The sequence below is a fragment of the Nerophis ophidion genome, linkage group LG19 (assembly GCF_033978795.1).
Source record: "Nerophis ophidion isolate RoL-2023_Sa linkage group LG19, RoL_Noph_v1.0, whole genome shotgun sequence".
NCBI classification, from domain to species: Eukaryota; Metazoa; Chordata; class Actinopteri; order Syngnathiformes; family Syngnathidae; genus Nerophis; species Nerophis ophidion.
The window spans coordinates 25,813,902-25,840,908 of record NC_084629.1 but is presented as its reverse complement, the minus strand read 5'-3'; the positions used below and the strand labels follow the sequence as shown (position 1 = coordinate 25,840,908).

General features: G+C 40.4%; 1 protein-coding gene across 4 annotated transcripts in view; it reads left to right on the top strand.

Moving 5' to 3' along the window:
• Nucleotides 1-27,007, top strand: part of kdm6a (lysine (K)-specific demethylase 6A) — a 133,527-nt gene that overhangs the window by 10,134 nt on the left and 96,386 nt on the right. For 2 of the 4 annotated variants that reach the window (XM_061879671.1, XM_061879673.1), the window contains exons 3-6: nt 3,760-3,813; nt 20,275-20,383; nt 20,490-20,539; nt 20,645-20,703. In XM_061879671.1, the coding sequence (XP_061735655.1) occupies nt 3,760-3,813; nt 20,275-20,383; nt 20,490-20,539; nt 20,645-20,703 (272 nt within the window). The remainder of the gene's footprint in view (nt 1-3,759; nt 3,814-20,274; nt 20,384-20,489; nt 20,540-20,644; nt 20,704-27,007) is intronic. The other 2 variants (XM_061879672.1, XM_061879674.1) reach the window with 1 other exon arrangement.

Sequence of the window (27,007 nt, the reverse complement as noted above, 5' to 3'; positions counted from 1 at the left end):
TAATAGAAATGTGAAAACATTGAATTTTACCTTTTATATTTAGTGTATGCTTTTTGTTTCATATATGAAATTTAATAACATGTTCAATAAATAAATGCAAAAATCCTCACTATTATTAGTGCAATACATCTCTGGACAATTTTGACTAATGTTTTAAGTCAAAGCATAATCATTTTGAAAACATATTTTAAGTACATTATGCAGGTTTATGAAACTTGTTGAAACCTTTATTTTGTTGGCGCTATCAGACCGGATGTCGAGCACTGCGCTATTATTGTGAAGGGGGGAAGGGAGCGTGCTGCTGTTCTGAGCCTGACAAGTGAGGAGACAACTTGGGGCTTTTTAAAGAAAAAAAAATTGCACCTTTTTAGTTGCGAATGCTTTCCTACTGTATTTGTACATTCATCTTACACCCATGATGTCGTTCACAACAACACAATCAGATGAGATGTGTTGTGTGTGTTTGGCTTGTTCTTGGTGGCTTTAGCTTCATAGTCAATGTTTCAAGTGGCCTTCATTAATGAGCGGTCCCGGACATATTATTTTCCCAAACAAATCTTCTGCATTGTGGGTTCACGGTTGATTGTCACTATGTTAAGCAAACACTGAATGAATGAGTGAATTAAATCTTCTTTGCTGGATTTGTGCTATTCAATGTTTTTTTTTCTTTATGTCACACTTTGATGCACTCCCTCTGACGCTACTGTATGTTATAGACCACTTTTTCTGCAGGCGAGCTACTTATCAAATGACCAAGTTGAGGGGATCTACCTCATTCCTATATATAATTTAAATTAATTTATTTATGAAAGAGAGGTTTTTGTTAACAAGTTAAAGGTGTTTAATGATAATGCAAGGATGTTTAACACATACAGATTCCTTTCTTTCATTAAGACAAGGATATAAGTTGGTGTTTGACCTGATTCCGATGACTCGCATTGATTGAAATCAGACAGTGGTGCTGATAATGTCCACATTTTTGAATGGAGGAGAACAAAAATTCTCCTTTCTGTCCAATTCCACACGAAAGTGGTTGTTTTTTGCCATCTTATTTGTCCAGCTTCCATACTCCTTTTTATACAGAAATACTTTGGCGGCAAACTCCGTAGCTTGTTAGCTTGTGCACACCGGCTTTCTGAGACTCTTATTTTGTTAGTGCAGGCAGAATGAAGCGGGGCTTTTATTGTGAAGACAGGAACTGTGCTGTTGGTCTTTAGAGTTTTGACGGCAGGTACGGCGCGAGAGTCTGTGGAAATAAAAAGTGTTTCTCGCCCTTGTCTCGGTCATTTTTTTTTAAATAATGATCTGGCAGCAGCCAGGGTCATCTCACAAGACCCTCAGTTGCCTTGAATGTCAAATTAAAGGCCTACTGAAACCCACTACTACCGACCATGCAGTGTGATAGTTTATATATCAATGATGAAATATTAACATTGCAACACATGCCAATACGGCCGGTTTAGTTTACTAAATTGCAATTTTAAATTTCCCGCGGAGTTTCTTGTTGAAAACGTCGCGGAATGATGACGCGTGCGCGTGACGTCACGGACTGTCAGGAAATATTAGCGCAGCACGACTCACGGCTAAAAGTCGTCTGCTTTAATCGCATAATTACACAATATTTAGGACATCTGTGTTGGTGAATCTTTGGCAATTTGTTCAATTAATAATGGAGACTATAAAGAACAATGCTGTTGGTGGAAAGCGGTGTATTGCAGCTGTCTTTAGCACCGAGACACAGCCGGTGTTTCTTTGTTTTTAACACATAGCGGTCAAGCGAACATGTTTCTCTACGTCAACCAGCATGTTTTTGGATGGGAAAATTGTGATATATATCTTACCGGAGACATCATTGGATTATTCGTCCTTCTGCAGTAGCTGTTTAAAAAGCAGCTGTGAGCTTGGCTCCTCGGCTTCTCTCTGAGACACTGCGTGTTCACCGCAGCCATCCGACCTCGAGGTATGTCTTTATAATCTCACTAAAACACTATTAAAACAATAAGCAGATAAGGGATCTTCCAGAATTATCCTAGTAAATGTGTCTAATTACATCTGAAACGCTCACACTGCCGCCGCTCGGAGCTGTCGCTTTTTATTTTATTATTATTTTTTTGTAGTCTTTCGCGATCAATATCATCATGCACAAATCTTTCATCTTCGCTCAAATTAATGGGGAAAATGTCGTTTTCTCGGTCCGAATAGCTCTTGCTGCTGGAGGCTCCCATTATAAACAATGTGAGGACGTGAGGAGCCCTCACCCTTGTGACATCATCGTCTGCGATTTCCGGTAAAGGCAAGGCTTTTTTATCAGCACCAAAATTTGCGAACTTTATCGTCAATGTTCTGTACTAAATCCTTTCAGCAAATATATGACACATAGAATGGACCTGCTATCCCTGTTTAAAGAAGAAAATCTAATTTCAATAGGCCTTTAAGTGACGGAAGTGACGTCTTGGTGAAGATTGATTGATCATTTTTAGGTCTATTTTTTTAATGCCTGGCTGGCGATCGACTGACACGCCCTCTGGCATCGACCGGTAGCTCGCAATCAACGAAATGGGGACCCCTGTTATAGACTATTCGCATTCTTTTGTTGAACAGTCACAGGTCAGATTTTTTGGAAGATTTCATAAGTATTTGTTGAAACCGGTCACAGCGTTGGTCTCAGTCTCGTAAAAACATTGCCAATTGCGTACGTAAGCACCACAAATGGGCGCCTCCACAAGCACGCATCAGCAAAAGTGATCCCCGATGAAGAATTCTTCACCCTCCTAAGTAGTAAATTAGTAGACGAGTCCATGGTCAACAAGTGTTCATGAGGGTGGAGCCAGTCCAAGACTGTTGTTGGAGAACTTGTTGTCAAAAGGTTGTGTAGCTAATTAGGAATAATTATAATTTAATAATATTAGAATTTGACCATTGTATCATTCTTTAGCTGGTGAAGACAGAGAGGTTACTTGGGTTTCTCAGGGCATTCAATCAATCACAACTGGACTATTTGGTTAGTCTTAGAAGACGTTTCGAAACGCCTCTCATCCATATAGGCATTTTGCAGGGAAAAGTCTTTCCATATTATTTTATTCTGAAGACTTTCTGAATAAAGCGAAGTGATTAGAATTGAAGACTAACAATTAATTCGACTACAAATGAGTAAATACAAACAGCAGCAGTATTAGTGCTAGAGAGAAGACTTAGCTGTCTAGAGTCTGGAGCATTCTCTGAAAACGGTTGTTCCTCACATACGCTTTTGTCCATCTTGCTGCACCGTTTTGGTTGCAATCGAAACCTAAAGTTAAGTTGGAGTGTTTGATGGACACACACACACATGCACATACTCATCTGTCCACTCTCCATTTCTGTCATTATCGTACCTCTTCTTGCGGAACCTAAATGAGATACAATGTGTGTGTATTTGCAAAGATAGAAAACATGGGGTGTATTCATTGCTATGTCCTTGAGTAAATTGCACAGGAAGTCTCACTTCTTGTGCAGTTCACTCTTCCCCAAGGAAGATTTGTCAGATTTAGTTTTAGATGTCATTCACACTGCTAGTTAATTCTGAATCTTTTTTTGCCCATTTGTGACCTATTTCAGTTTTTTTTGTTTCTTTGTGAACAGTGCAATTTAGAATTTTTGATATCCAAACCAGGCCCCTTTTGTATGTGGAAATAAATCGGATATAAAATACAGGCCAAAAGTTTGGACACACCTTCTAATTTCAATGCATTTTCTTTATTTTCTTGACTATTTACATTGTAGATTGTCACTGAAGGCATCGAAACTACAACACCTGGGAAGGGAAAACCACTTCAGGTGACTACCTTTTTGAAGCTCATGGAGAGAATGCCAAGAGTGCAAAGCAGTATTCCGCGCAAAGGGTGGCTCTTTTGTAGAAACTAGAATGTAAAACATGTTTTCAGTTATTTCACCTTTTTTTGTTAAGTACATAACGCCACATGTTCATTCGTAGTTTTGATGTGACAATCTACAATGTAAAAAGTCATGAAAATAAAAAAAACGTATTGAATGAGAATGTACGCCCAAACTTTTGGCCTGTATTGTATATGCGATACGCTGTTAAAGGGAATGCTCCCACGCTCACGTCTCATTCAGTCGAGCAGAACCTCACAAAAAAGCATCTAGGATATTCGCAGAAATGACCTGTAACAAAATTAATAGTTGACAATGGAGCAAATAAAATGTTTTAGGAACTCAAGTGAAAGTTTTACCACTCCCGTCTCCGACTGCTTACCCACTGACACAATCTTTGAACAGACATCGAAGTAAATTATCCTGTAAAACTGCGAGAAACTGCGAGCGACAAAACACTTGTCCTCTTCCTTCTTGATCTTCTACATGCAATAATTAGCTTCACAAAATATTGACATTGATTGCAAGAGGTGGGAATCTTTGGGCACTTCAGGAATCGATTACAATTCAGGAGTTACGATTTGATAAAAATAGCAGGTTTTGCGATTCCTCACCCTGCAGGGATGATACTTGTAAGAAATGTACTTTATTTGTCGCCATGAAGGTGAAGATTAGTGATTTCGAAGTAGTTTAAACACTGTCGACTGCGGATAGACGTTAGCCGCTAGCCTTGTTTTAAAGCACCTCTTTTAGAGCGGCGTTTTAGTGTTATAGCTTAATTTTTTTCGTTAGTTTCTAACTTAAAATGTGTCCGTTCTCCCATTTCTGCCTACACACTGTGTCTGCTTGTAAGTACTCCGTGTGTGTGCGTGCTGCCAAACATGCTCCTCTGCTCGTAAACCAGAAATTTAAAGTTTGAGTACCAATGATTGTCACACACACACACTAGGTGTGGTGAAATGTGTCCTCTGCATTTGACCCATCTCCTTGTGCACCTCCTGGGAGGTGAGGGGAGCAGTGGTCAGCAGCGGTGCCGCTCCCGGGAATAATTTTTGGTCATTTAACCCCCAATTCCAACCCTTGATGCTGAGTGTCAAGCAGGGAGGTAATGGGTCCCATTTTTATAGTCTTTGGTAAGACTCGGCTGGGGTTTGAACTCACAACCTACCGATCTCAGGGCGGACACTCTAACCACTAGGCCACTAAGAAGGGCCTAGTGTAATCATAATGTTTAATAATAATGCAAGTAACCATTTAAAAATATATCAACTTTAAATCCTCATTACGGTAGAATTCTGAAGCACTGTACTGTCATTTAGAAGGTAGGGCTGGGCGATATATCGAAATACTCGATATATCACGGGTTTGTCTCTGTGCGATATAGAAAATGACTATCGTGATATTCGAGTATATGTTCTCAGGCAGTTGCTATTTGCTGCGGTAATTACGCTACAGGGTCTTCTCACTCTGTTGTCTTTCCTTCTAACAGACAGCAAGCACACCTTCTTACATACGTCACATACTGTGACGTATGTAAGAAGGTGCAACGTCACACGTTCCCGCAGAGCAGAGAGGTAGCACCAATGGTAACGTTAGCTGTGATGCGAGCGGAGCCGTGCAAGTGGTAATACGAGAGAAAGAAGGTGCGAATCTGGTAACAAATGAAGGAAGAATTAATTCCCAAGAAAAACAGCAGGGGGTCCAGCAGGCAACCATTTCCACATCAACACCGCATGAAAAAAAAAGCGAACAACATAAGGAGATAACGTCTGCAGTAACCTGCCACATAACGATTTGATTGCCTATTATGCAGCTCATTTATATTTCACAGTTATTGAAATGTGGTGTGACATCATTCACAAAAGTGCACTTTATTTGTTTTTATTTATTGTAGTGGCGTTTTGTTCAAAAAGTGCACTTTAATTTAGTGTTGTTTTGATGTCATCTTAGTGACATCATGCACAAAACTGCACTAATAGCTCGTTTTAAAATGTCTCAGACTGCTTACTAACTGTTTAATAAATACAGTTTTGGTCAATTGACTTCGTTGTGATTTCCTTCTCTGCATGAAAGTTTAAAATGAGCATATATCATTGCAGTATGAACAAGAATGTTTTAATGTAGACACAGAATCATCATACTACTGTGATTATATGCATCAAGTGTTAATTCAAGGCTTATGGCAAAATATCAAGATATATATCTTGTATCGCGATATGGCCTAAAAATATCAAGATGTTAAAAAAAGGCCATACCGCCGAGCCCTATCAAAAGTTAAATATCTTTGTTGTCCTAAGTAAACAAAACATTGACTCATTTCTGTAAGCAAAAATACTGAAACCTCTTAAACATCTTTTTTCCCAGTTGGAAAAATTAGGTCGGACGTTGTCTATTTGTTGCCATCTGGTGGTCACGGCCTTTTTGCTTGTTGGTCCGATCTGATGGGCTCATATTGCCTATCAGATTTGAAGCTGAAATATTCCCACAACGGGACAGTTGGCTTTGTAATCATACTTTTTTTGTCTGCTATTTTTTGTTACGTTGCGGAACTCTCACACTGCTTGTCGCGAGGCTCTCTGTCTTTACTTCCTGTGTGTGTGGTCTCGCCGAGTCACTCACTGCCCACCGAGACAAAGATTGTGAATGACTGAAAAGAGTGCTCACTGCCCTCAGTTGATTCTACTGTTAAATGAACTCTGATACGGAGTGAGATTGCTTTCTCCCTGTTTGAAGTGAGCAAGAAACACGAGACTCAACATGTTTGTCAATCAAATGTCAGTGTCGGTAGAGAGACAAAAACTCAGCCTCTTGCGGTTACCTCAATGTCGATTTATAGTGGAGCTCTCACCGGCAGCATGAAGCCCTGATCGGAACATTCCCAGTAATAACTAAGCCAAAACCAATTAGTAGCGACCCCTCACGGAGAAAACGAAAAAAGTGAGGGGACAAATTGTATGTGGACATTTTTTGATTGCTCTTTAGTTCTGTATTCCAACCGTTTCTTCAAAGAGTTTTTGTACCAACCGTCTTGTCACATCAGTTATTACTGCACAACAAACTTCTCCTTTTTTAAAACGTCTTCCCCTTTTGGCCTTTTTTGGTATGCAATGCTGCAGCGTTCAAAACAGTGCTATTAAGTTTTACACGTTTACTATATTCTCCTCCTCGCTGCAAAATCGCTATACCGGCTGCTCGTGAAACTACCAAAATTACAATGCAGTTGTGTATCCAAGACCCAACAAGATGTGTTGCTTGATGACTCAATCACGACCCAAAATGACACTTGTGCTGCTCCTTTCCACTCTCTGATGACTTTCAGAAGCATTTGCCGTAGGGCTGGGCGATATATCGAGTATATTGATATATCGAGTATATCGATATATCGCGGGTTTGTCTCTGTGCGATATAGAAAATGACTATTTCGTGATATTCGATTATACGTTCTCACGCAGTTGCTTTTAGCTGCGGGCATTACACTACATGCGTTTCCCACTCTTTCTTGTCTCTCCTTCTCACAGAGACTTATAACAAGCGCACCTTCTTACATACGTCACATACTGTCACATGTGCAATGTCACACGCTCCCGCGGAGCAGACAGGTAGCGACATGGTAACGTTAGCTGTGATGCTAGCGGAGTGGTGCGAGTGGTATTACGAGAGAGAGAAGGTGTGAATCTGGCAACAAATGAAGGAATAATTAATTACAAAGAAAAAGAGCAGGGAGTCCACCATCTGGCGGTGGTTTGGTTTCAAGCGGGAAGATGTTTAACAATTTTGGGGCAAAACCTTGCTACAAGAAGTGGCACTACTGCTAATGTAGCATTATTTGAAAACTCACACGCTAAAGAATGAAGAGTGCTTGAAACTCCGCGTGTCAACATCTTTGTTCGGTGCCACACCAACAAAATGCCGAAGCAACTATTCCAGGTCAACACCGTATAAAAAAAATAGTCAACAACAGAAGCAGATAACGTCCGCAGGAACCTACCACATAGTGAAGTACATATACTATATGATTTCCTATAATGCAGCTCATTTTTATTCGACAGTTATTGAAATATATTGTGTGACATCATGCACAAAAGTGCACTTCATGTGTTTTAAACTATTGTAGTGGTGTTCTGTTCAAAAAGTGCACTTTAATTTAGTGTTGTTTTGATATGTCATCTTGGTAACATCGTTCACAAAAGTGCACTGATAGCTTGTTTTAAAATGTCTCTGACAATCTTGCACTTTCTGTTTTGAAATGACATGAATGTTTGTGCCACTGCTTAATAACTGTTTAATAAATACAGTTTGGGTAAATTGACTTGGTTGTGTTTTCCCTCTCTGCATGAAAGTTTAAAATGAGCATATATTAATGCAGTATGAACAAGAATGTTTTAATGTAGACACATAGAATCATTATACTGCTGTGATTGTATGCATCAAGTGTTCATTCAAGGCTAAGGCAAAATATCGAGATATATATCGTGTATCGTGACATGGCCTAAAAATATCGAGATAATAATAAAAGGCCATATCGCCCAGCCCGAGTGTGTGTGCGTATTTAGATGTGTGTGAAGCAGGAACCCTCAATCTTTTTACACATGACTTCTGTCCTGTACGGGAATATAATTACAACAGTTTATGTACATATTTATATAATATTTAGATGTTTATATTATATGTAACTGCAAGCTCCATTCACAGACAGAGTCCCATTGCTTTCATGAGCGGTCGAGCGAGCCAAAAGCGGAAAAAAAAAAAAAAATATATATATATTTTTAAATTTTTTTAAATTTGTATTTATTTTTATTTTTTTAATTTGTGGTGGCCCTAATTCTTTCGTGGCGGGCCGGAACAAATAAATGAATGTGTGGGAAACCCTGGGCGTTCCTTTGTGTTGTTGATAAATGGCTTTCGATTTGCATAGCAGAGTTTTAACTTGCACTTACAGGTGTAGCGACCAACTGTAGTTACTGACAGCGGTTTTACGAAGTGTTCCTGAGCCCATGTGGTGATATCCTTTACACACTGATGTCTGTTTTTGATGCAGTACCATCTGAGGGATCAACGGTCTGTTACGTGCAGTGATTTCTCCAGATTCTCTGAACCTTTTGATGATTTTAGGGGCCGTGGACGGTAAAATCCCTAAATTCCTTGCAATAGCTCGTTGAGAAATGTTCTAAAACTGTTGGACAATTTGCTTACAAATTGGTGACCCTCGCCCCATCTTTGTTTGTGAATTACTTAGCATTTCATGGAAGCTGCTTTTATACCCAATCATGGCACCCACATGTTCCCAATTAGCCTGCACACCTGTGGGATGCTCCATGTAAGTGTTTTATGAGAATTTCTCAACTTTATCAGTATGTATTGCCACCTTTCCCAACTTTTTATTCACTTGTTGCTGGCATCAAATTCTAAAGTTAATGATTATTTGCAACAAAAAAAATGTTTATCAGTTTGAGCATCAAATATGTTGTCTTTGGGCATATTCAACTGAATATGGGTTGAAAAGGATTTGCAAATCATTGTATTCAGTTTATATTTACTTCTAACACAATTTCCCAACTCATATGGAAACGGGGTTTGTAGATGTGTAGGGAATCGCTTCTTTGATAAAGCAAAAGTACAGAGGTGTGATTACTCGTTAGATATAGTTGCAAGGTTGGCAAGGCCAAGGATCCCCTGTCTTCAGTCTTCTTATTTTCTGGCAGACCACATGCGATGTGTGTTTGAGTAAAGGCGAAAACACAGTGCCAAACCACAGTTAGTTATATACGTGGAATTTTGTGTGCTTGGTTATGTGAGCTTGAGGTGATTTCCTCTTCATTTTTCATATGGGAAAAGGGCCTTGAGATAACCTTTTTGATTGATTGAAACTTTTATTTGTAGATTGCACAGTACAGTACATATTCCGTACAACTGACCACTAGATGGTAACACCCAAATAAGTTTTTCAACTTGTTTAAGTCGGGGTCCATGTTAATCAAATCATGACTCTATAGAAATTGGTTACAAGCAAATTATAATTTTGATCTTTAGTCCATGACTCACCAGAGGTTCGCCCAAAAAGTTTTAACCTAATTAAAGCTTAACTTTAAGACACAAACTTTCCATGTTGGGCATGGGTACCAAATCCTGTATTCTTTTTGTCACTGACCGAATCTGACCGGCCATGTTTTGTTACCTGGGTTGCACGTGACATCACGCCCGGTTGCCAGCTGCATTGAAGGTGGACTCAGCCATACTACTTCTCGATAATGCTGCAGATTTCAATGCCAACAAAGCAATTGACTCAAAAAATCTCCAACTCAAGCTAAGTTCTACTGTTCAAAAAATGCCTGTTCTTGATGCTAATATACATCAGCTTTGCTGTTAGAATGCTGCTGATTAGCATTAGCGATTTTACATGGCGAAATCCAGAGCTGGATGATGAAGGTTTTTCTGGTTTCGATTCCCCTTAACGATTTGGTTCTCTTATCGATTCTTACTTGGGAAAAAATAAAGCAAACAGGTGGATTAGCATCAACTATGTTTTGTTTAGAGGTCAGACAACTTTACAAAGCCAACAGTGAGGTCTTAAGAGGCACATACATAGCACAGAAAAACAATTGTTTTTGAAAATTGGACATAACTAATAAATATAGTTTTGTAGAATTTACCATAATAAAATATGTGTGGAAATCACACAAATTGTAACATTTTAAAAACGTTTTAGTCATCTCACTAAAACATACACTGGTGAAACTCCAAAAATCACAATATCAGGTTTGTTTAGATAAACAAACAAGGTGAAACTAACATGACATCGATTCATAACATACAGTACAAATTTAAGCCTTTTTTTAATAAATATAATTGTGATGATTATGGCTGACATCTGAAAATATTAAATTGAACATTTCAGAATGTGGGGTTTTCAAAAACGGTAAGCCATAATTGTCCCTTTGCATGTAATGAGTTTATATCACATATAGGTTTCACATTTGAAATTGAATAACTGACATGAATGAACTTTGTAATGATATTCAAACATTTTGAGTTCCACCTGTGTAATATAATGACTCGGTGAAAATGTAGTTAGAGGAACACATGCAACTTTTTTTTGACTACAATTGAACATTCATCTACTGAAAATCGGAGCGTCTACTGTGACAAATGGTTGCAAACTTTTGACCACAAACTTATTCACTGCTTGGTCCTATCCTGGCCTGAGTCATTGTACTTTTCCCTGCCGCGGTGAAAGGTGAAGCTAGCGGCAGATGTGAACTGGAGCTGTTACTGCCAGCTTCTAAACCAGTCAGTATCTGTCTCTTGCCGTGCTTATCTAAATGAGAAGACATTCATTTCAATTTAGTGGGTAATATTGCTAACATTATAGGCAGTGCTAGTACCTGTTGTATTTATTGATGACTTCTGCCAGGATGAGATTGGCACGGCTCAAAAACGGGACATTCATCAATAGTTATTGCATGGTGTGTTCAAATGTTTGGCATATTGCTCATATGTCCTCCCTTCAATGAAATGGCAACCTTAAGTAGCGCTGTTGCAAGTTTTTTCTTGTAAAGGTAGCCATACTTTAGAGCACTTTTCCGCCTCAGTGCCATGTTGCTGTCTGCCGGCACTACGCACGTTGGGTACTAACGTCTTTACTACCTCCAGGAATCGTACGGGGAATTGTTTAAATTAAATTTAGCAAGCTATTCCAAGGAATTGATACACTGGCAACCGATTCATAAGATATATTAAAATGGGTTAATATAACTAACAAAACCGTTTGGTCAAACATTTATTGTAATTATATGTAATTTCCAAGAGCCATAAACGACACAAGAATTAAATGCATCAGGCATCATGTGGTGGTTAAGAGGCAGCTGTTTCTAATTATACATTTGGCCAGCAGGGGGTTGGTTGTGCCAAAGCACGCCTAAAGCTTTGAGATTTTTTCTAACCAATTGGTTCAAGTGGTGCAATGCCCCATGAGACTTATTCTGACCATCATTACCTATGGGCTGACAGAGCGATCGATCCACACTTGAAATGACAGGATAATCGGAAGTGAATTTGCATGACGTCACTTAGATTTAAAGTCCCAACGATAGTCACACACACACACACACACACACACACACACACACACACACACACACACACACACACACACACACACACACACACACACACTAGGTGTTGTGAAATTATCCTCAGCATTTGACCCGTCCCCATGTTCAGCCCCTGAGGTGAGGGGAGCAGTGAGCAGCAGCGGTACCTGCGCTCCTGAATCGTTTTGGTGATTTAACCCCCAATTCCAACCCTTAATGCTGAGTGCCAAGCGGGGAGGCAATGGGTCCCATTTTTATAGTCTTTGGTATGACTCGGCCGGGGTTTGAACTCACGACCTTCCAGTGTTAGGGCGGACACTCTAACCACAAGGCCACTGACGGACGTGACGGACTCGATACATGTTTTTTTCTTGATCATTTAAGATCACTAAAACTTTTGCAAATAAAAGCGGAAGATATCATCATTTATTAAAAACTCAAATAAAAATGATTAAACTTAAGTAGCCAGAACAATATTATTAAAGAACATATTTCTTCTGCCTAGAAAGTTGTGTGTGAGTACTTTTTGAGCACATTTAACAATACCCTGATAATAAAAACCCTATTATTTTTTGGTGGCGATAACCGATATTAAATTAGTTTATTGTTACATCCATACTTGCCAATCTTGAGACCTCCGAATTTGGGGGGTGGGGGTGGGGATAGTTCTTATAATATGTAATATGTGTATAAATATATATATATATATATATATATATATATATATATATATATATATATATATATATATATATATGTATATATCTGTGTGTATATATATATATATATATATAAGCCTGAACGACATCCTCTGTTCCAATCCCACATCAGGGTAAGGGAAAAACTCAACCCAATAGGACAATGAGAAACTTTGGAGAGGACCGCAGATGTGAGGACCACCCCCCTAGGGCGACCGATGCAATGGACGTCGAATGGATCTAGCATAATATTGTGAGAGTCCAGTCAATAGTGGATCTAACATAATAGAGTCCAGTCCATAGTGGGGCCAGCAGGAAACCACCCTGAGGCTACAACGGCGTGTCCCATTAACCACATTTTGCACATCTTTCTATATCATCTTTAGAATCCTATAACAAAAAGACGTGTGTTCTTGTCTCTCACAATGATTGTGAATGATAGGTAAAATTCCCAAAAAAGTGCAGTTCCCCTTTGATTACCGCCACGCCAGGCACCAACAACCTTGCGGCCACAGCTCCAATCAGCCGCCTCGACAATAGAGGTTCGGAACATGGTCCACTCGGACTCTATGTCCCGCACCTCCCTCGTGACATGTTCAAAGTTCTCCCGGAGGTGTGAATTGAAACTCTCTCTGACAGGAGACTCTGCCAGACGTTCCCAGCAGACCCTCACAATGCGCTTGGGCCTGCCAGGTCGGTCCGGCATCCTCCCCCACCATCGCAGCCAACTCACCACCAGGTGGTGATCGGTAGAAAGCTCCGCCCCTCTCTTCACCCGAGTGTCCAGAACATGAGGCCGCAAATCCGATGACACAACTACAAAGTCGATCATGAAACTGCGGCCTAGGGTGTCCTGGTGCCAAGTGCACTTATGGACCCCCTTATGTTTGAACATGGTGTTTGTTATGGACAATCCGTGACGAGCACAAATACCAATAACAAAACACCACTCGGGTTTAGATCCGGGCGACCATTCTTCCCAATCATGCCTCTCCAGGTTTCACTGTCGTTGCCAACATGAGCGTTGAAGTCCCCCAGTAGGACAAGGGAATCACCCGGGGGAGCACTTTCCAGTACTCCCTCGAGTGTACCCAAAAAGGGTGTGTATTCTGAACTGCTGTTTGGTGCGTAAGCACAAACAACAGTCATGACCCGTCCCCCCACCCGAAGGCGAAGGGAAGCTACCCTCTCATCCACTGGGTTGAACTCAAACGTGCAGGCTTTGAGCCGGGGGGTAACGAGAATTGCCACCCCAGCCCGTCGCCTCTCACTGCCGGCAATGCCAGAGTGGAAGAGGGTCCAGTTCCTCTCGAGAGAACTGGTTCCAGAGCCCTTGCTGTGCGTCGAGGTGAGTCCGACTACATCCAGCCGGAACTTTTCTACCTCGCGGACTAGCTCAGGCTCCTTCCCCCCCAGTGAGGTGACGTTCCACGTCCCAAGAGCTAGCTTCTGTAGCCGAGGATCGGACCGCCAAGTGCCCTGCCTTCGGATGCCGCCCAGCTCACAATGCACCCGACTTCTATGGCCCCTCCTATGAGTGGTGAGCCCATTGGAGGGATGACCCACGTTGCCTCTTCGGGCTGTGCCCGGCCGGGCCCCATGGGGACAGGCCCGGCCACCAGGCGCTCGCCATCGTGCCCCAACTCCGGGCCTGGCTCCAGAGCGGGGCCCCGGTGACCCGCTTCCGGGCGAGGGAAATCTGAGTTCATTTTGTTGTAATTCCATAGAAGTCTTTGAGCTGCTCTTTGTCTGATCACTCACCTAGAACCTGTTTGTCTTGGGAGACCCTACCAGGGGGCTTGAAATCCCCCAGACAACATATCTCCTAGGATCATTGGGACACGCAAACTCCTCTACCACGGTAAGGTAGCAGCTCAGAGAGGATAGTCGAACCTCGGATTCAGGAGGAACAGTGTGGTTTTTGTCCTGGTCGTGGAACTGTGGACCAGCTCTATACTCGGCAGGGTTCTTGAGGGTGCATGGGAGTTTGCCCAACCAGTCTACATGTGCTTTGTGGACTTGGAGAAGGCATTCGACCGTGTCCCTCGGGAAGTCCTGTGGGGAGTGCTCAGAGAGTATGGGGTACCGGACTGTCTTATTGTGGCAGTCCGCTCCCTGTATGATCAGTGTCAGAGCTTGGTCCGCATTGCTGGCAGTAAGTCGGACACATTTCCAGTGAGGGTTGGACTCCGCCAAGGCTGTCCTTTGTCACCGATTCTTTTCATAACTTTTATGGACAGAATTTCTAGGCGCAGCCAAGGCGTTGAGGGGATCCGGTTTGGTGGCCACGGGATTAGGTCTCTGCTTTTTGCAGATGATGTAGTCCTGATGGCTTCATCTGGCCGGGATCTTCAGCTCTCACTGGATCGGTTCGCAGCCGAGTGTGAAGCGACCGGAATGAGAATCAGCACCTCCAAGTCCGAGTCCATGGTTCTTGCCCGGAAAAGGGTGGAGTGCCATCTCCGGGTTGGGGAGGAGACCCTGCCCCAAGTGGAGGAGTTCAAGTACCTAGGAGTCTTGTTCACGCGTGAGGGAAGAGTGGATCGTGAGATCGACAGGAGGATTGGTGCGTCGTCTTCAGTAATGCGGACGTTGTATCGATCCGTTGTGGTGAAGAAGGAGCTGAGCCGGAAGGCAAAGCTCTCAATTTACCGGTCGATCTACGTTCCCATCCTCACCTATGGTCATGAGCTTTGGGTCATGACCGAAAGGATAAGATCACGGGTACAAGCAGCCGAAATGAGTTTCCTCCGCCGGGTGGCGGGGCTCTCCCTTAGAGATAGGGTGAGAAGCTCTGCCATCCGGGAGGAACTCAACGTAAAGCCGCTGCTCCTCCACATCGAGAGGAGCCAGATGAGGTGGTTCGGGCATCTGGTCAGGATGCCACGCGAACGCCTCCCTAGGGAGGTGTTTAGGGCACGTCCAGCTGGTAGGAGGCCACGGGGAAGACCCAGGACACGTTGGGAAGACTATGTCTCCCGGCTGGCCTGGGAACACCTCGGGATCCCCCGGGAAGAGCTAGACGAAGTGGCTGGAGAGAGGGAAGTCTGGGCTTCCCTGCTTAGGCTGCTGCCCCCGCGACCCGACCTCGGATAAGCGGAAGATGATGGATGGATGGATGGATGGATGGCATTTATAAAAATTAAAAAAATAGTTTCACAGTGGCTTACACTTGCATCGTATTTCATAAGCTTGACAACACACTGTGTCCAATGTTGTCACAAAGATAAAATAAGTCATATTTTTTGTTCGTTTAATAGTTAAAGCAAATTTACATTATTGCAATTAGTTGATAAAACATTGTCCTTAACAATTATGAAAGCTTTTTAAAAAAAATCTACTCTGCTAGCATGTCAGCAGACTGGGGTAGATCCTGCTGAAATCCTATGTATTGAATGAATACAGAATCGTTTTGAATCGGAAAAATATCGTTTTTAAATCGAGAATCACGTTGAATCGAAAAAATCGATATATAATCGAATCGCGACCCCAAGAATCGATACTGAATAGAATCGTGGGACACCCAAAGATTCGCAGCCCTAATATATATATATATATATATATGTATATATATATATATATATATATATATATGTACATACATACATATATGTACATACATACATATATGCATGTATATATATGTATATATATATCGTGGTCAAAAGTTTACATATGCCTGTAAAGAACATAATGTAATGGCTGTCTTGAGTTTCCTATAATTTCTACAACTCTTATTTATTGTGATAGAGTGATTGGAGCACATACTTGTTGGTCACGAAAAACATTCATAAAGTTTTGTTCCTTTATGAATTTATTTTGAGTCTACTGAAAATGTGACTAAATCTGCTGGGTCAAAAGTATACAAACAGCAATGTTAATATTTGGTTACATGTCCCTTGGCAAGTTTCACTGCAATAAGGTGCTTTTGGTGGCCATCCACATGTTTCTGGTTGGATTTTTGACCACTCCTCTTGACAAAATTGGTGCAGTTCGGCTAAATTTGTTGGTTTTCTGACATGGACTTGTTTCTTTAGCATTGTCCACACTTTTAAGTCAGGACTCTGGGAAGGCCATTCTAAAACCTTAATTCTAGCCTGGTTTAGCCATTTCTTTACCACTTTTGACGTGTGTTTGGGGTCATTGTCCTGTTGGGAGACCCAACCTCCGACTGATGATTTTAGGTTGTCCTGAAGAATATAGAGGTAATCCTCCTTTTTCATTGTCCCATTTAAAGCACCAGTTTCATTGGCAGCAAAAAAAAACAGAGCATAATACTACCATCACTATGCTTGACAGTAGAGGTGGTTTTGCTGGGATTAAAGGCCTCACCTTTTCTCCTCCATACATATTGCTGGGTATTGTGGCCAAACAGCTCAATTTTTGTTTCATCTGACGTTCACATGGATAAAGATAAGACCTTCTGGAGGAAACATCTATGGTCAAATGAAACAAAAACAACAACAAAGTCACTTGTGCCCAGCAAAACAAGAAGTGATCACTGAGCAAGGGGATGTCGAATCAACCATCACGTTTGGTTGTGCCATGTTGTTGTCTCGCTGTTGACTCTCTGCTTTGAGTGAGAAAATAAACTGACATCTTGATATATCAACTCAACAGAAACCTAAAGGGGAACTTCACTTCTTTTGGAATTTTACCTATCGTTCATAATCTATATGATAGACAAGAAGACAAAAGAGTTTTTCTTTTTTCAGCTTTCTAACATATAAAGATTGTCTCGTTCTTGGTGGCTAAGTAATGAAGCTAATGGATGTAATCAATTCTACCACTAAATCACTTTAAAATGCATTCAAAAACCATCAACAATACTTCATTCACGTTGCATAACCTGTATAATTACCAAGCTGTAGCAACAATATGTAAGAACAAACACTGAGGACCTGTTATTCTGGCGTAGTAACACATCGTCGTGCTACGGTATTAGTCGTGGAAGCTAACTACGGCAAGAGACAAGCGAGCTTCTACGACAATACGAAACACATTTGAGTTTGTAATGCACAACACTGCGATACTACACTAATCTGTACTGACTGAAAAACATGAACAATGATATTACAGTATCTAAAGTATTATTTCATGTTTTCTTTGTACCCAGCTAGCTATACAGCATATGTACTGTATTTGTACTAACACGCATGACGTGCCGTGTGTATCATGATGGATATTTAAAGTGACTCACTCGAGGAACAGTCGTCTTTTTGGTCCAGCTTGCCAGGGACGTTTTCTCCGTTAATTATGGGTAAACTCTACATTTATGTGGACATAGCTTGGCTTTAAGTTCCACATTGTGTAGCTTTGATTCACTTTCACCTTACTCTCTCAGCTTCGGTCTGCCCCAAAGTCTCACTCTTCCTTCGTGCTCGCTTTTAGAAGCAGTAGTTCATTCTCCATTTTTTGATTGATTGATTGAAACTTTTATTAGTAGATTGCACAGTTCAGTGCATATTCCATACAATTAACCACTAAATGGTAAGTAACACCCCAATAAGTTTTTCAACTTGTTTAAGTTGGGGTCCACGTTAATCAATCCACCAATTCAGTTTAAAAAAGATACGGTTGAAAATCCTCATTTGTCCAAAAATAGTCTTTGTTGTCGGTTACCAAGTGTGCAAAGATTATATCACACACAAACGTTTTGTATCCGGAAGTAGAAACACGCATTGTCGAAAGTGCGCTGCTTTGGAAACAGAAATAAATGCGCCAAAGAATTTGTTCCAACAATGATTAAAGTGATTAAAATATGTTAAATATTGAACATATTACATATTTTTCTGAACCTATATTGCCAAAAGTATTTGGCCACTTATCCAAATGATCAGAATCAGGTCTCCAAATCCCTTGGCCTGGCCACAGGTGTATAAAATCAAGCACTTAGGCATGGAGACTGTTTCTACAAACATTTGTGAAAGAATGTGACCTTCTAATTAGCCCACGCACAGTACGCAGAGAGCTTCATGGAATGGGTTTTGATGGCCGTGCAGCTGCATCTAAGCCATACATCACCAAGTCCACTGGACTCTAGAGCAGGGGAGACGCCTTCTCTGGAGTGATGAATCACGCTTTTCCATATGGCAATCTGATGGGGGAATCTGGGTTTGGAGGTTGCCAGGACAACGGTACATTTTAGACTGCACTGTGCCGAGTGTGACATTTGGTGGAGGAGGAATTATGGTGTGGGATTGTTTTTCAGTAGTTCGGCTTGGCTCCTCAGTTCCAGAGAAAGGAACTTTGAATGCTCCAGGATACCAAAACATTTTGGACAATTCCATGCCTTCAACCTTGTGGGAACAGTTTGGAGCGGGTCCCTTCCTTTTCCAACTTGACTGTACACCAGTGCACAAAGCAAGGTCCATAAAGACATGGATGACATAGTCTGGTGTTTTTCATGAGTTGGGCTAAGCCCCTTAGTTCCAATGAAAGAAACTTTGAATGCTCCAGGATACCAAACATTTTGGACAATTCCATGCTCCCAACCTTGTGGGAACAGTTTCGAGTGGGCCCCTTCCTTTTCCAACTTGACTGTGCACCAGTGCACAAAGCAAGGTCCATAAAGACATGGAGGACAGAGTTTGGTGTGGATGAACTTGACTGGCCTGCACAGAGTCCTGACCATAACCTGATATAACACCTTTGGGATGAATTAGAACAGAGAATCAGAGCCAGGCCTTCTCGACCAAAATCAGTGTGACTTCACCAATGCGCTTTTGGAAGAATGGTGGAAAATTCCTATAAACACACTCCGCAACCTTGTGGACAGCCTTTCCAGAAGAGTTGAAGGTGTAATAGCTGCAAAAGGTGGACCAACATCTTATTGAACCCTATGGGTTACGAATCGGATGGCACTTCAACTTCTTATGTGAGTCAAGGCAGGTGGTCAAATACGTTTGGCAATATAGTGGGGAATAAGCGGTAAAAAATGGATGGATGGAATATAGTGTATATACTTGCAGTGTGTATATAAATGTTGCTGGAGGGTTTTGAAGTTGTCTTAGAGGGCTTTGAAGGCTACAACGATGACTCCAATTAGCCACAGCTTCCAAATTTTTTTATCATCTTTAAAATAAAAAAATAAAAACGTGTTCTTGTCTCCCATAATGATTGTGAACGATAGACAAAATTCCCCCCAAAAAGTGCAGTTCTCTATTAAGTTGTTCAGTCTCATAAAAATATAAATATTTATCGATATTGATCAATTAAACAAAACTTATTTTGTGATACAGTTTCCAATGCCCAGCCCCAACGTGTACTAAAACTGCTTATTACGCTGTTACAAAAATAACAATAACTCTATTCAACTTTTGTCCATTTAAAAGTGTTAGTGAGGGAAGATCACACCTGATCCCTAAAAGCATCACTATATTTATTGGTGTAAAGAAGCAGATTTGCCATCTAAAAAGTAGTGCCAAATCCATTTGTGGCGGTCCAAATGTATTCCTGGCGGGCCACCACAAATAAATGAATGTATGAGAAATGCTGCAAGTGTTACAAATGTTATATTGTATTTAAAATCTTGTTTTAACCCACCTTTGAAATTTGAAGCTTTGAATCATCGTTAGCTCTACTCAACTATGATTGTCATTGTTTGTACCTCATAGGCTGTTAGCTGCTTTAACGCCCTTGTCCTGAAAGCAGAAGGAAAAGTAGATGCTGACATTTTCTGTCAGCTGGGCCACTTCAACCTCCTGTTGGAGGACTATCCAAAAGGTTAGTGTTGCACATACTCCATTATGTTTTTTTTTTTTAGTTTTATCTGTATTATCTGTAGATTTCAACATCTGTTCTTTCTTTTCTCATACCTCTTTATTCTTAGCATTATCAGCATACCAGAGGTACTTCAGTTTACAGTCGGACTACTGGAAGGTGATTATTTTCCCCGAAGTCCAAAACAGCAAAGGGTGTGTGTGGTGTAACATGTTGCCAAATTGTAACAATTGCGGTATTTTGTTTGCTTTTTTTCCACCGCAGAATGCTGCCTTTTTATACGGGCTGGGCTTGGTGTACTTCCATTACAATGCATTTCAGTGGTAAGTGTTTTTGTTTTGATTATTTCTGTTGGATACAATTGCATCTCCATCCAGTGATTCTCAAACTGTAGTACGTGTACACATACCACTGTTTTACTACACTAATGGTGCACCGTCTCCATCTAGTGCAGAGCTTGGCAAATATTTCGACTCGGGGCCACATTGAGAGAAAAAAAAGTGTCTGGGGGCCAAGGCGTATGGGTTTTATAAATTATATATACACATTTAGCGGTACAAATCTTTTTACAGTATGTGTGTTTGGGTCCCTTTTTTTCAGGAACACTAATCAATCAATCAATCAATCAATCAATGTTTACTTATATAGCCCTAAATCACTAGTGTCTCAAAGGGCTGCACAAACCACAACACAAACCACTACCACATCCTCGGTAGGCCCACATAGGGGCAAGGAAAACTCACACCCAGTGGGACATCGGTGACAATAATGACCCAGTGGGACGTCGGTGACAATGATGACTATGAGAACCTTGGAGAGGAGGAAAGCAATGGATGTCGAGCGGGTCTAACATGATACTGTGAAAGTTCAATCCATAATGGATCCAACACAGTCGCGAGAGTCCAGTCCAAAGCGGATCCAACACAGCAGCAAGAGTCCTGCTCACTGCGGAGCCAGAAGGAAATCACCCCAAGCGGAGGCGGATCAGCAGCGCAGAGATGTCCCCAGCCGATACACAGGCAAGCAGTACATGGCCACCAGATCGGACCGGACCCCCTCCACAGGGGAGAGTGGGACATAGGAGAAAAAGAAAAGAAACGGCAGATCAACTGGTCTAAAAAGGGAGTCTATTTAAAGGCCAGAGTATACAAATGAGTTTTAAGGTGAGACTTAAATGCTTCTACCAAAAAGTCACAATGTCCGATAAAATTCTAAAAACGTTTTGACAGATCACTTCAAAAAAATTAAATGAAATGTTAGTTTTTTACTGAATGGGATACCCAAAATGTACATTAAAATAAAGAAAGTGGGATTTACAATGTTAATATGAACAATTAAACACTGAATATTAACATATGAACATCGCTCCTCCTTTACCTCTCAGACCAGCTCCTCCATCTTTTACGATCAAGCAAAACACAACAAAAATGTAACAAACAGCAAAATATGAATGCTATGGTTAACACCTACAATATGATATATGATCACTTTTTTGCAGAAATTTGTTGTAAAAATTTGCTTCCACATCTCTTCCTGAAACATGCGTATCGGGCTGGCTGCTCTGAAACAAACCCCGCCCACTCTTTTTTGTTCCTCATCTGAGCTGCTGTGACGTGGATTACCGTAATAACTCGTATAACACCCAAAAGCGCAGATTTCAACCATTGAATTACTTTCTATAGTTCAAGACTTACGGTCATTTAAAAACAGCACTGCACATAATAATGGCGGCGACAGTTTTGATGTTAAAGGTCTAAAAAAATTATGTAGAACGTCCGGCGGGCCGGATTGATAATCTTAATGGGCCGCGTTTGGCCCGCGGGCTGTATTTTTCCCAGATCTGATCTAGTGGTATGCCAAATAATCACTTAATTAAATATTTACACACAGTGTTACTGTTCAACAGCAACATTAAGCAACATAACATTTTGGGGCCCTGTATTTCTGCAAATATTATTGATTGTTGATCATTCACACACCTACTATTAATTATTTTGTGGCTCTGGCAGTGTTGTTTACATTATCCTACTGTTAGCTTGGAGTGTCTTTCCATATGACATGCCATTTGTAAATACATGGTTGTCGCCCAGTTAAGGACATAAATAATACCAATGCAATAATAACAAATAATACCGACGAATGAATGATGTTCAAAGTGCTACATATGCTTCTAATTGCAAAATGTAGGACATTCAGCTACTCGAAAGGCCTGGGGTGGAAAGTTCCAAGCGATAAAGCTTTGTATTTACAGTAAAAGTGTCATCTAGTCTAATCAGTCTTGCACATATTAGACTTAAATTTCTTGTTTTTCTTTTTAGCCAAATGTTATTATTTATTTTTTACATTTTAGGAAGAGAGCACCGTCCGAAGTTAAAATCATTAAACTAACATTCACAACTATCTTGGCATGTTTTTCTCCTCTTCCACTTTCTTCGTCTTTCTTTTTTCCCCACCTGTTGGATATTTACTTTTTTTGTGACATTTTGCCTCCACCTGTGCGTTGGGTGCACAGTTACAGTGTGCATTTGCACAGCCACTGCAGTAGTGATGTCATCACTGGTGCAGCCAGACCTAGCTGCGGGGAAACTTTTAAAAGGGGGGAAGTACATTTTTTCGGGGGACCTCTGCCAAAAATTGATTCCTGCCGCGTGAGCGCGCGTGCTTGCTAAAGCTGCACTGCTGGGACTTTGTCCGTCCACAACTGAATAATACATGTAGGAAAAACACTTATAATCGTGGTTATTGTAACGTGTTTGAAATTAATTCAGCCTTTATTGTGTTTACAAAGTGATAGTTTGCCATTTGTATGATATTGAGATTAAGGACTGTTAGATCTCATCTCTGCATAAATTACTAGACTACACATATGAGATGCACAGTTGAGATATGTGATTATCAAAATATTACATTGAATCACTTTTTTTCAACCAAGAATATATTGATTTAATAAATACATTGAAACACTTTATTAATATTAATTATGTGCATGAACAAAAATAACAGTTAATATTTTATGTAGCTTTTAAACAAGAAAGAGGTTTTTATCAACATTGGATCAATAACAATTCTTTACAATCTTATTAATTTCATAGGAATGGCCAACTTTTATTTTTTGGACACAATAGGTTTTAAATAATACCGTTACAATAACCCCGAATATAAGTGATTGTCAGATCTAACAGGTAGTAATCAGTTGTGGACAGATGAAGCCCCAGCGGTGATGGTTTAGCGAGCAACGCTCTCTCACCAAGTTGCAGGAGTAATAGATTTAACCTACAGTTGTGATGTCACGATGGATGACTTGCCTGCTGATGGAGTCATAGGAGTAAAAATCAAATGTATCTTCTTTACTTTATCCCAATTGTACACATAATATGATGTGGAAAATGTTAAATTCACACAGTTTGGTTTAGTTTTTGGCGGCGTCTGACTTCCTCATCCGAAGAGGAAAAATCATTACTAACCCCCACCCCTCTTTCAATTTTTGCTGTTATAGAGCTGTGATTGGATATACTCCTAACTTGTCCCACTCATTGACAAGATAAAATCAAATATGATTGGATTTCGTTACTGTCAACTTTTTCGGCTCTTTTTTATACTTAGTTGCCAATTAATTGTATTATAGTCCTAGTCATTGCGCCTTTGTATTGGATTAATTATTGTCTTATTTTTTTCCTACTCCGATGTAGAAAACAAACAAAACAAATAAGATAAACAGCTTCCAGTATAGGGTGGGCACGGGCACATCTTACTCTATGGTTGGGCACAACCATGACGCTGCAGAGGCAGAGCTTTGACATTTAAAGAGAGGCAAGATGAACAGCAGAACTATGTTGACCTAAAATTAGGACTCATACCTGCAAAAACTAAAACAAATAATATTTTTTTCTTAATTGTATTTGGGGGGCCGCGGGGCCTTAAGCAAGCGCTCAGGTCGCTTATGATTTGGTCTGCTGTGCAAACTGTGTAATATTACAGCTATCCAAAAAAATTGTATATATTTGTTAAAAAACCTCTGGCTTGTTTTTAATGACTATTGAGGCCTACTTCGATACTGTATTTTAATGTTGGTCATTCTGGTGGTACTTGGTGAAAAAAGTTTGAGAACCACTGTTTTGAGTAGATACAGATCAAACTGCAAGCCTGTAAACAAAAATGTGTCCTGAAGAGTTTGGCAGTTAAATCAAAACTGCCCAACATGTCCTTATTAAAAAATCACTAAAGACATTTTGTGGGTGTTAATAGTGATAAAACTTGTCATTTTGATTAAGAGTATCTTCAGGCAATATTTTGCAGCAACTTGCAAAGGCGCTGTTGGATTATTCCCAACTATTCTGCACTATAAAAAAAACAAGTAAACATTGATGTCATGTTTGCAGTATAATAGCACCAATTCACAGTTCAACACGATACATCACTGTCATTGAAACATGTTCCATATCATTATAAACAGTATCTATACATTTATTTTTTAAATCAACTGCTGATTCAATAAATATTCAAAAGTGGGGTTGCCTTTGTGTTATTATCAACACTGGTATGACTTAAAGGGAAAATGCACTTTTTGGGAATTTTCCCTATTATTCACAATTCCTGTGTAAGACAAGAAGACTTTAAAAAATGTTTAATGCATTTTAATTTATCATATACGGCAAGTACAAGGTGGCTAACAATGAAGCTAACAGAAGTCATTACATCATTGCATCTATTGCATCCACAAAGGCCTCTAAAAACATTAAAATGGCCAACAATACTCTATTTACATCTTGTGACCTGCATTGTAATCAAGTATTCGTGATATTGTTAATATGCACAGATGACGAATAACTACTTTTTAGCGATATCCTATCCCAGGGGTGCCCATTACGCCGATCACGAGCTACCGGTCGATGGCTGAGGGGGTGTCCGTCGATCGCCAGCCAGGCATTCAAAAAATAGACCTAAAAATTAGCGGAGGAACTCACTAAGACATCACTTTCGTCACTTGATTGACATTCATGGCACCCGAGGGCCTTCTGAGATGACGCTGGCTGCTGCCAGACCATTATTAAGAAAAAATGACCGACAGGAAGGCGAGAAACACGTTTTGTTTCAACACTCTCGCGGCGTACCTGCCGTCAAAACTAAAGACCGACAGTACAGTTCCTGTCTTCACAATAAAAGCGCTGCTTCATCCTGCCTACGCTAACAAAATAAGAGTCTCAGAAAGCTGACAAGCTACGGAGTTTGCCGCCAATGTATTTTTTGTAAAGTGTATAAAAAGGAGTATGGAAGCTGGACAAATAAGATGGCAAAAACCAACCACTTTCATGTAGAATTGGACAGAAAGGAGGACTTTTTTTCTCCTCAATTTAAAAATGTGGACGTTTTCATCACTACTGTCTGATTCCAATCATTGCATCAGATTCAGGTAGTACACCCACTTATATTCTTGTCTTCATGAAAGAAAGGAATCTGTATGTGTTAAACATGCTTGTGTTATCATTAAACACCTTTAACTCATAAACAATAATGTCTCTTTCATAAATAAATCAATATAAATTATATGCAGTATATGAATGAGGTAGATCCCCTCGATTTGGTCAATTGAAAAGTAGCTCGCCTGCAGAAAAAGTGTGGGTACCCCTGTCCTTTCCTATTCTTTTAGGCAGGTATTGACATCTTGAGCCTGTGAGCTGCTGCAACGTTTCTGAGATGGTGAAACTTAATTTTAGATTATAAATCACGCAACTCACATTTATAATAGAAGGTTGTTACTTTAAACCAAGAAGTTTGCACTCCTTTGACATTCAACTGGGACCCCGAGATGGTGAGAAAGACACAAAGACGCTTGTTTTTTTAAAATAGTTTTTTACCTGCTTGAGTATTATGATTATTTCTTCATCTAAACGGGAAGGTATAAATACCCCATCTGTTGGCATCTCAGTGAAAGCAGACATTGTACAGTAAAGTGATTGTTGTATTATGTTTGTAGTTTGTATTTCTTGTTCAGCACTAAGCGATATTACTACTTGCTGGATCAGTTTATCACTCATCTTCTAAAAACCTGTAGCTGTTACTCCGTATATTCAGGCTGAAAATATAAGGTTATTGATCACCCATCCATCCATCCATTTTCTACCGCTTATTCCCTTTCGGGGGGGCGGGGGGCGCTGGCGCCTCTCTCAGCTACAATCGGGCGGAAGGCAGGGTACACCCTGGACAAGTCGCCACCATTTGTCTTAAATTATGGTTAGTATTACCCTGCATTCCAGACTATAAGCCTCTACTTTTAGTAGTTTACATTAAACCAATGCAGAAACACTGGAATGATGTGCTATTGTTTGTGCTCTGGCGCCATCTTTTGGGCAAGCTCGCTCATTGCAGGTGCTGCAGGTTGAAAGTATACTTCCTCTTTTAATGCTTTGAACTGTAAGTAAAACCGTCCATAGCGTTTTAGCTCGAATGGATTCTTCGTTCATCACTCCAAGCAACGTTTGTAAGTTTTACAATATAACTAAAGAAATTTTTACTTACTAAACTGTCCAATGTGTGTTGTTTGGTGGAGTGTTTTCAAACATATTTGTACTTTGGAGAGACTTAGACTTCCTTTTATTGTCATTAAAATTTGAACTTTACAGTACATAT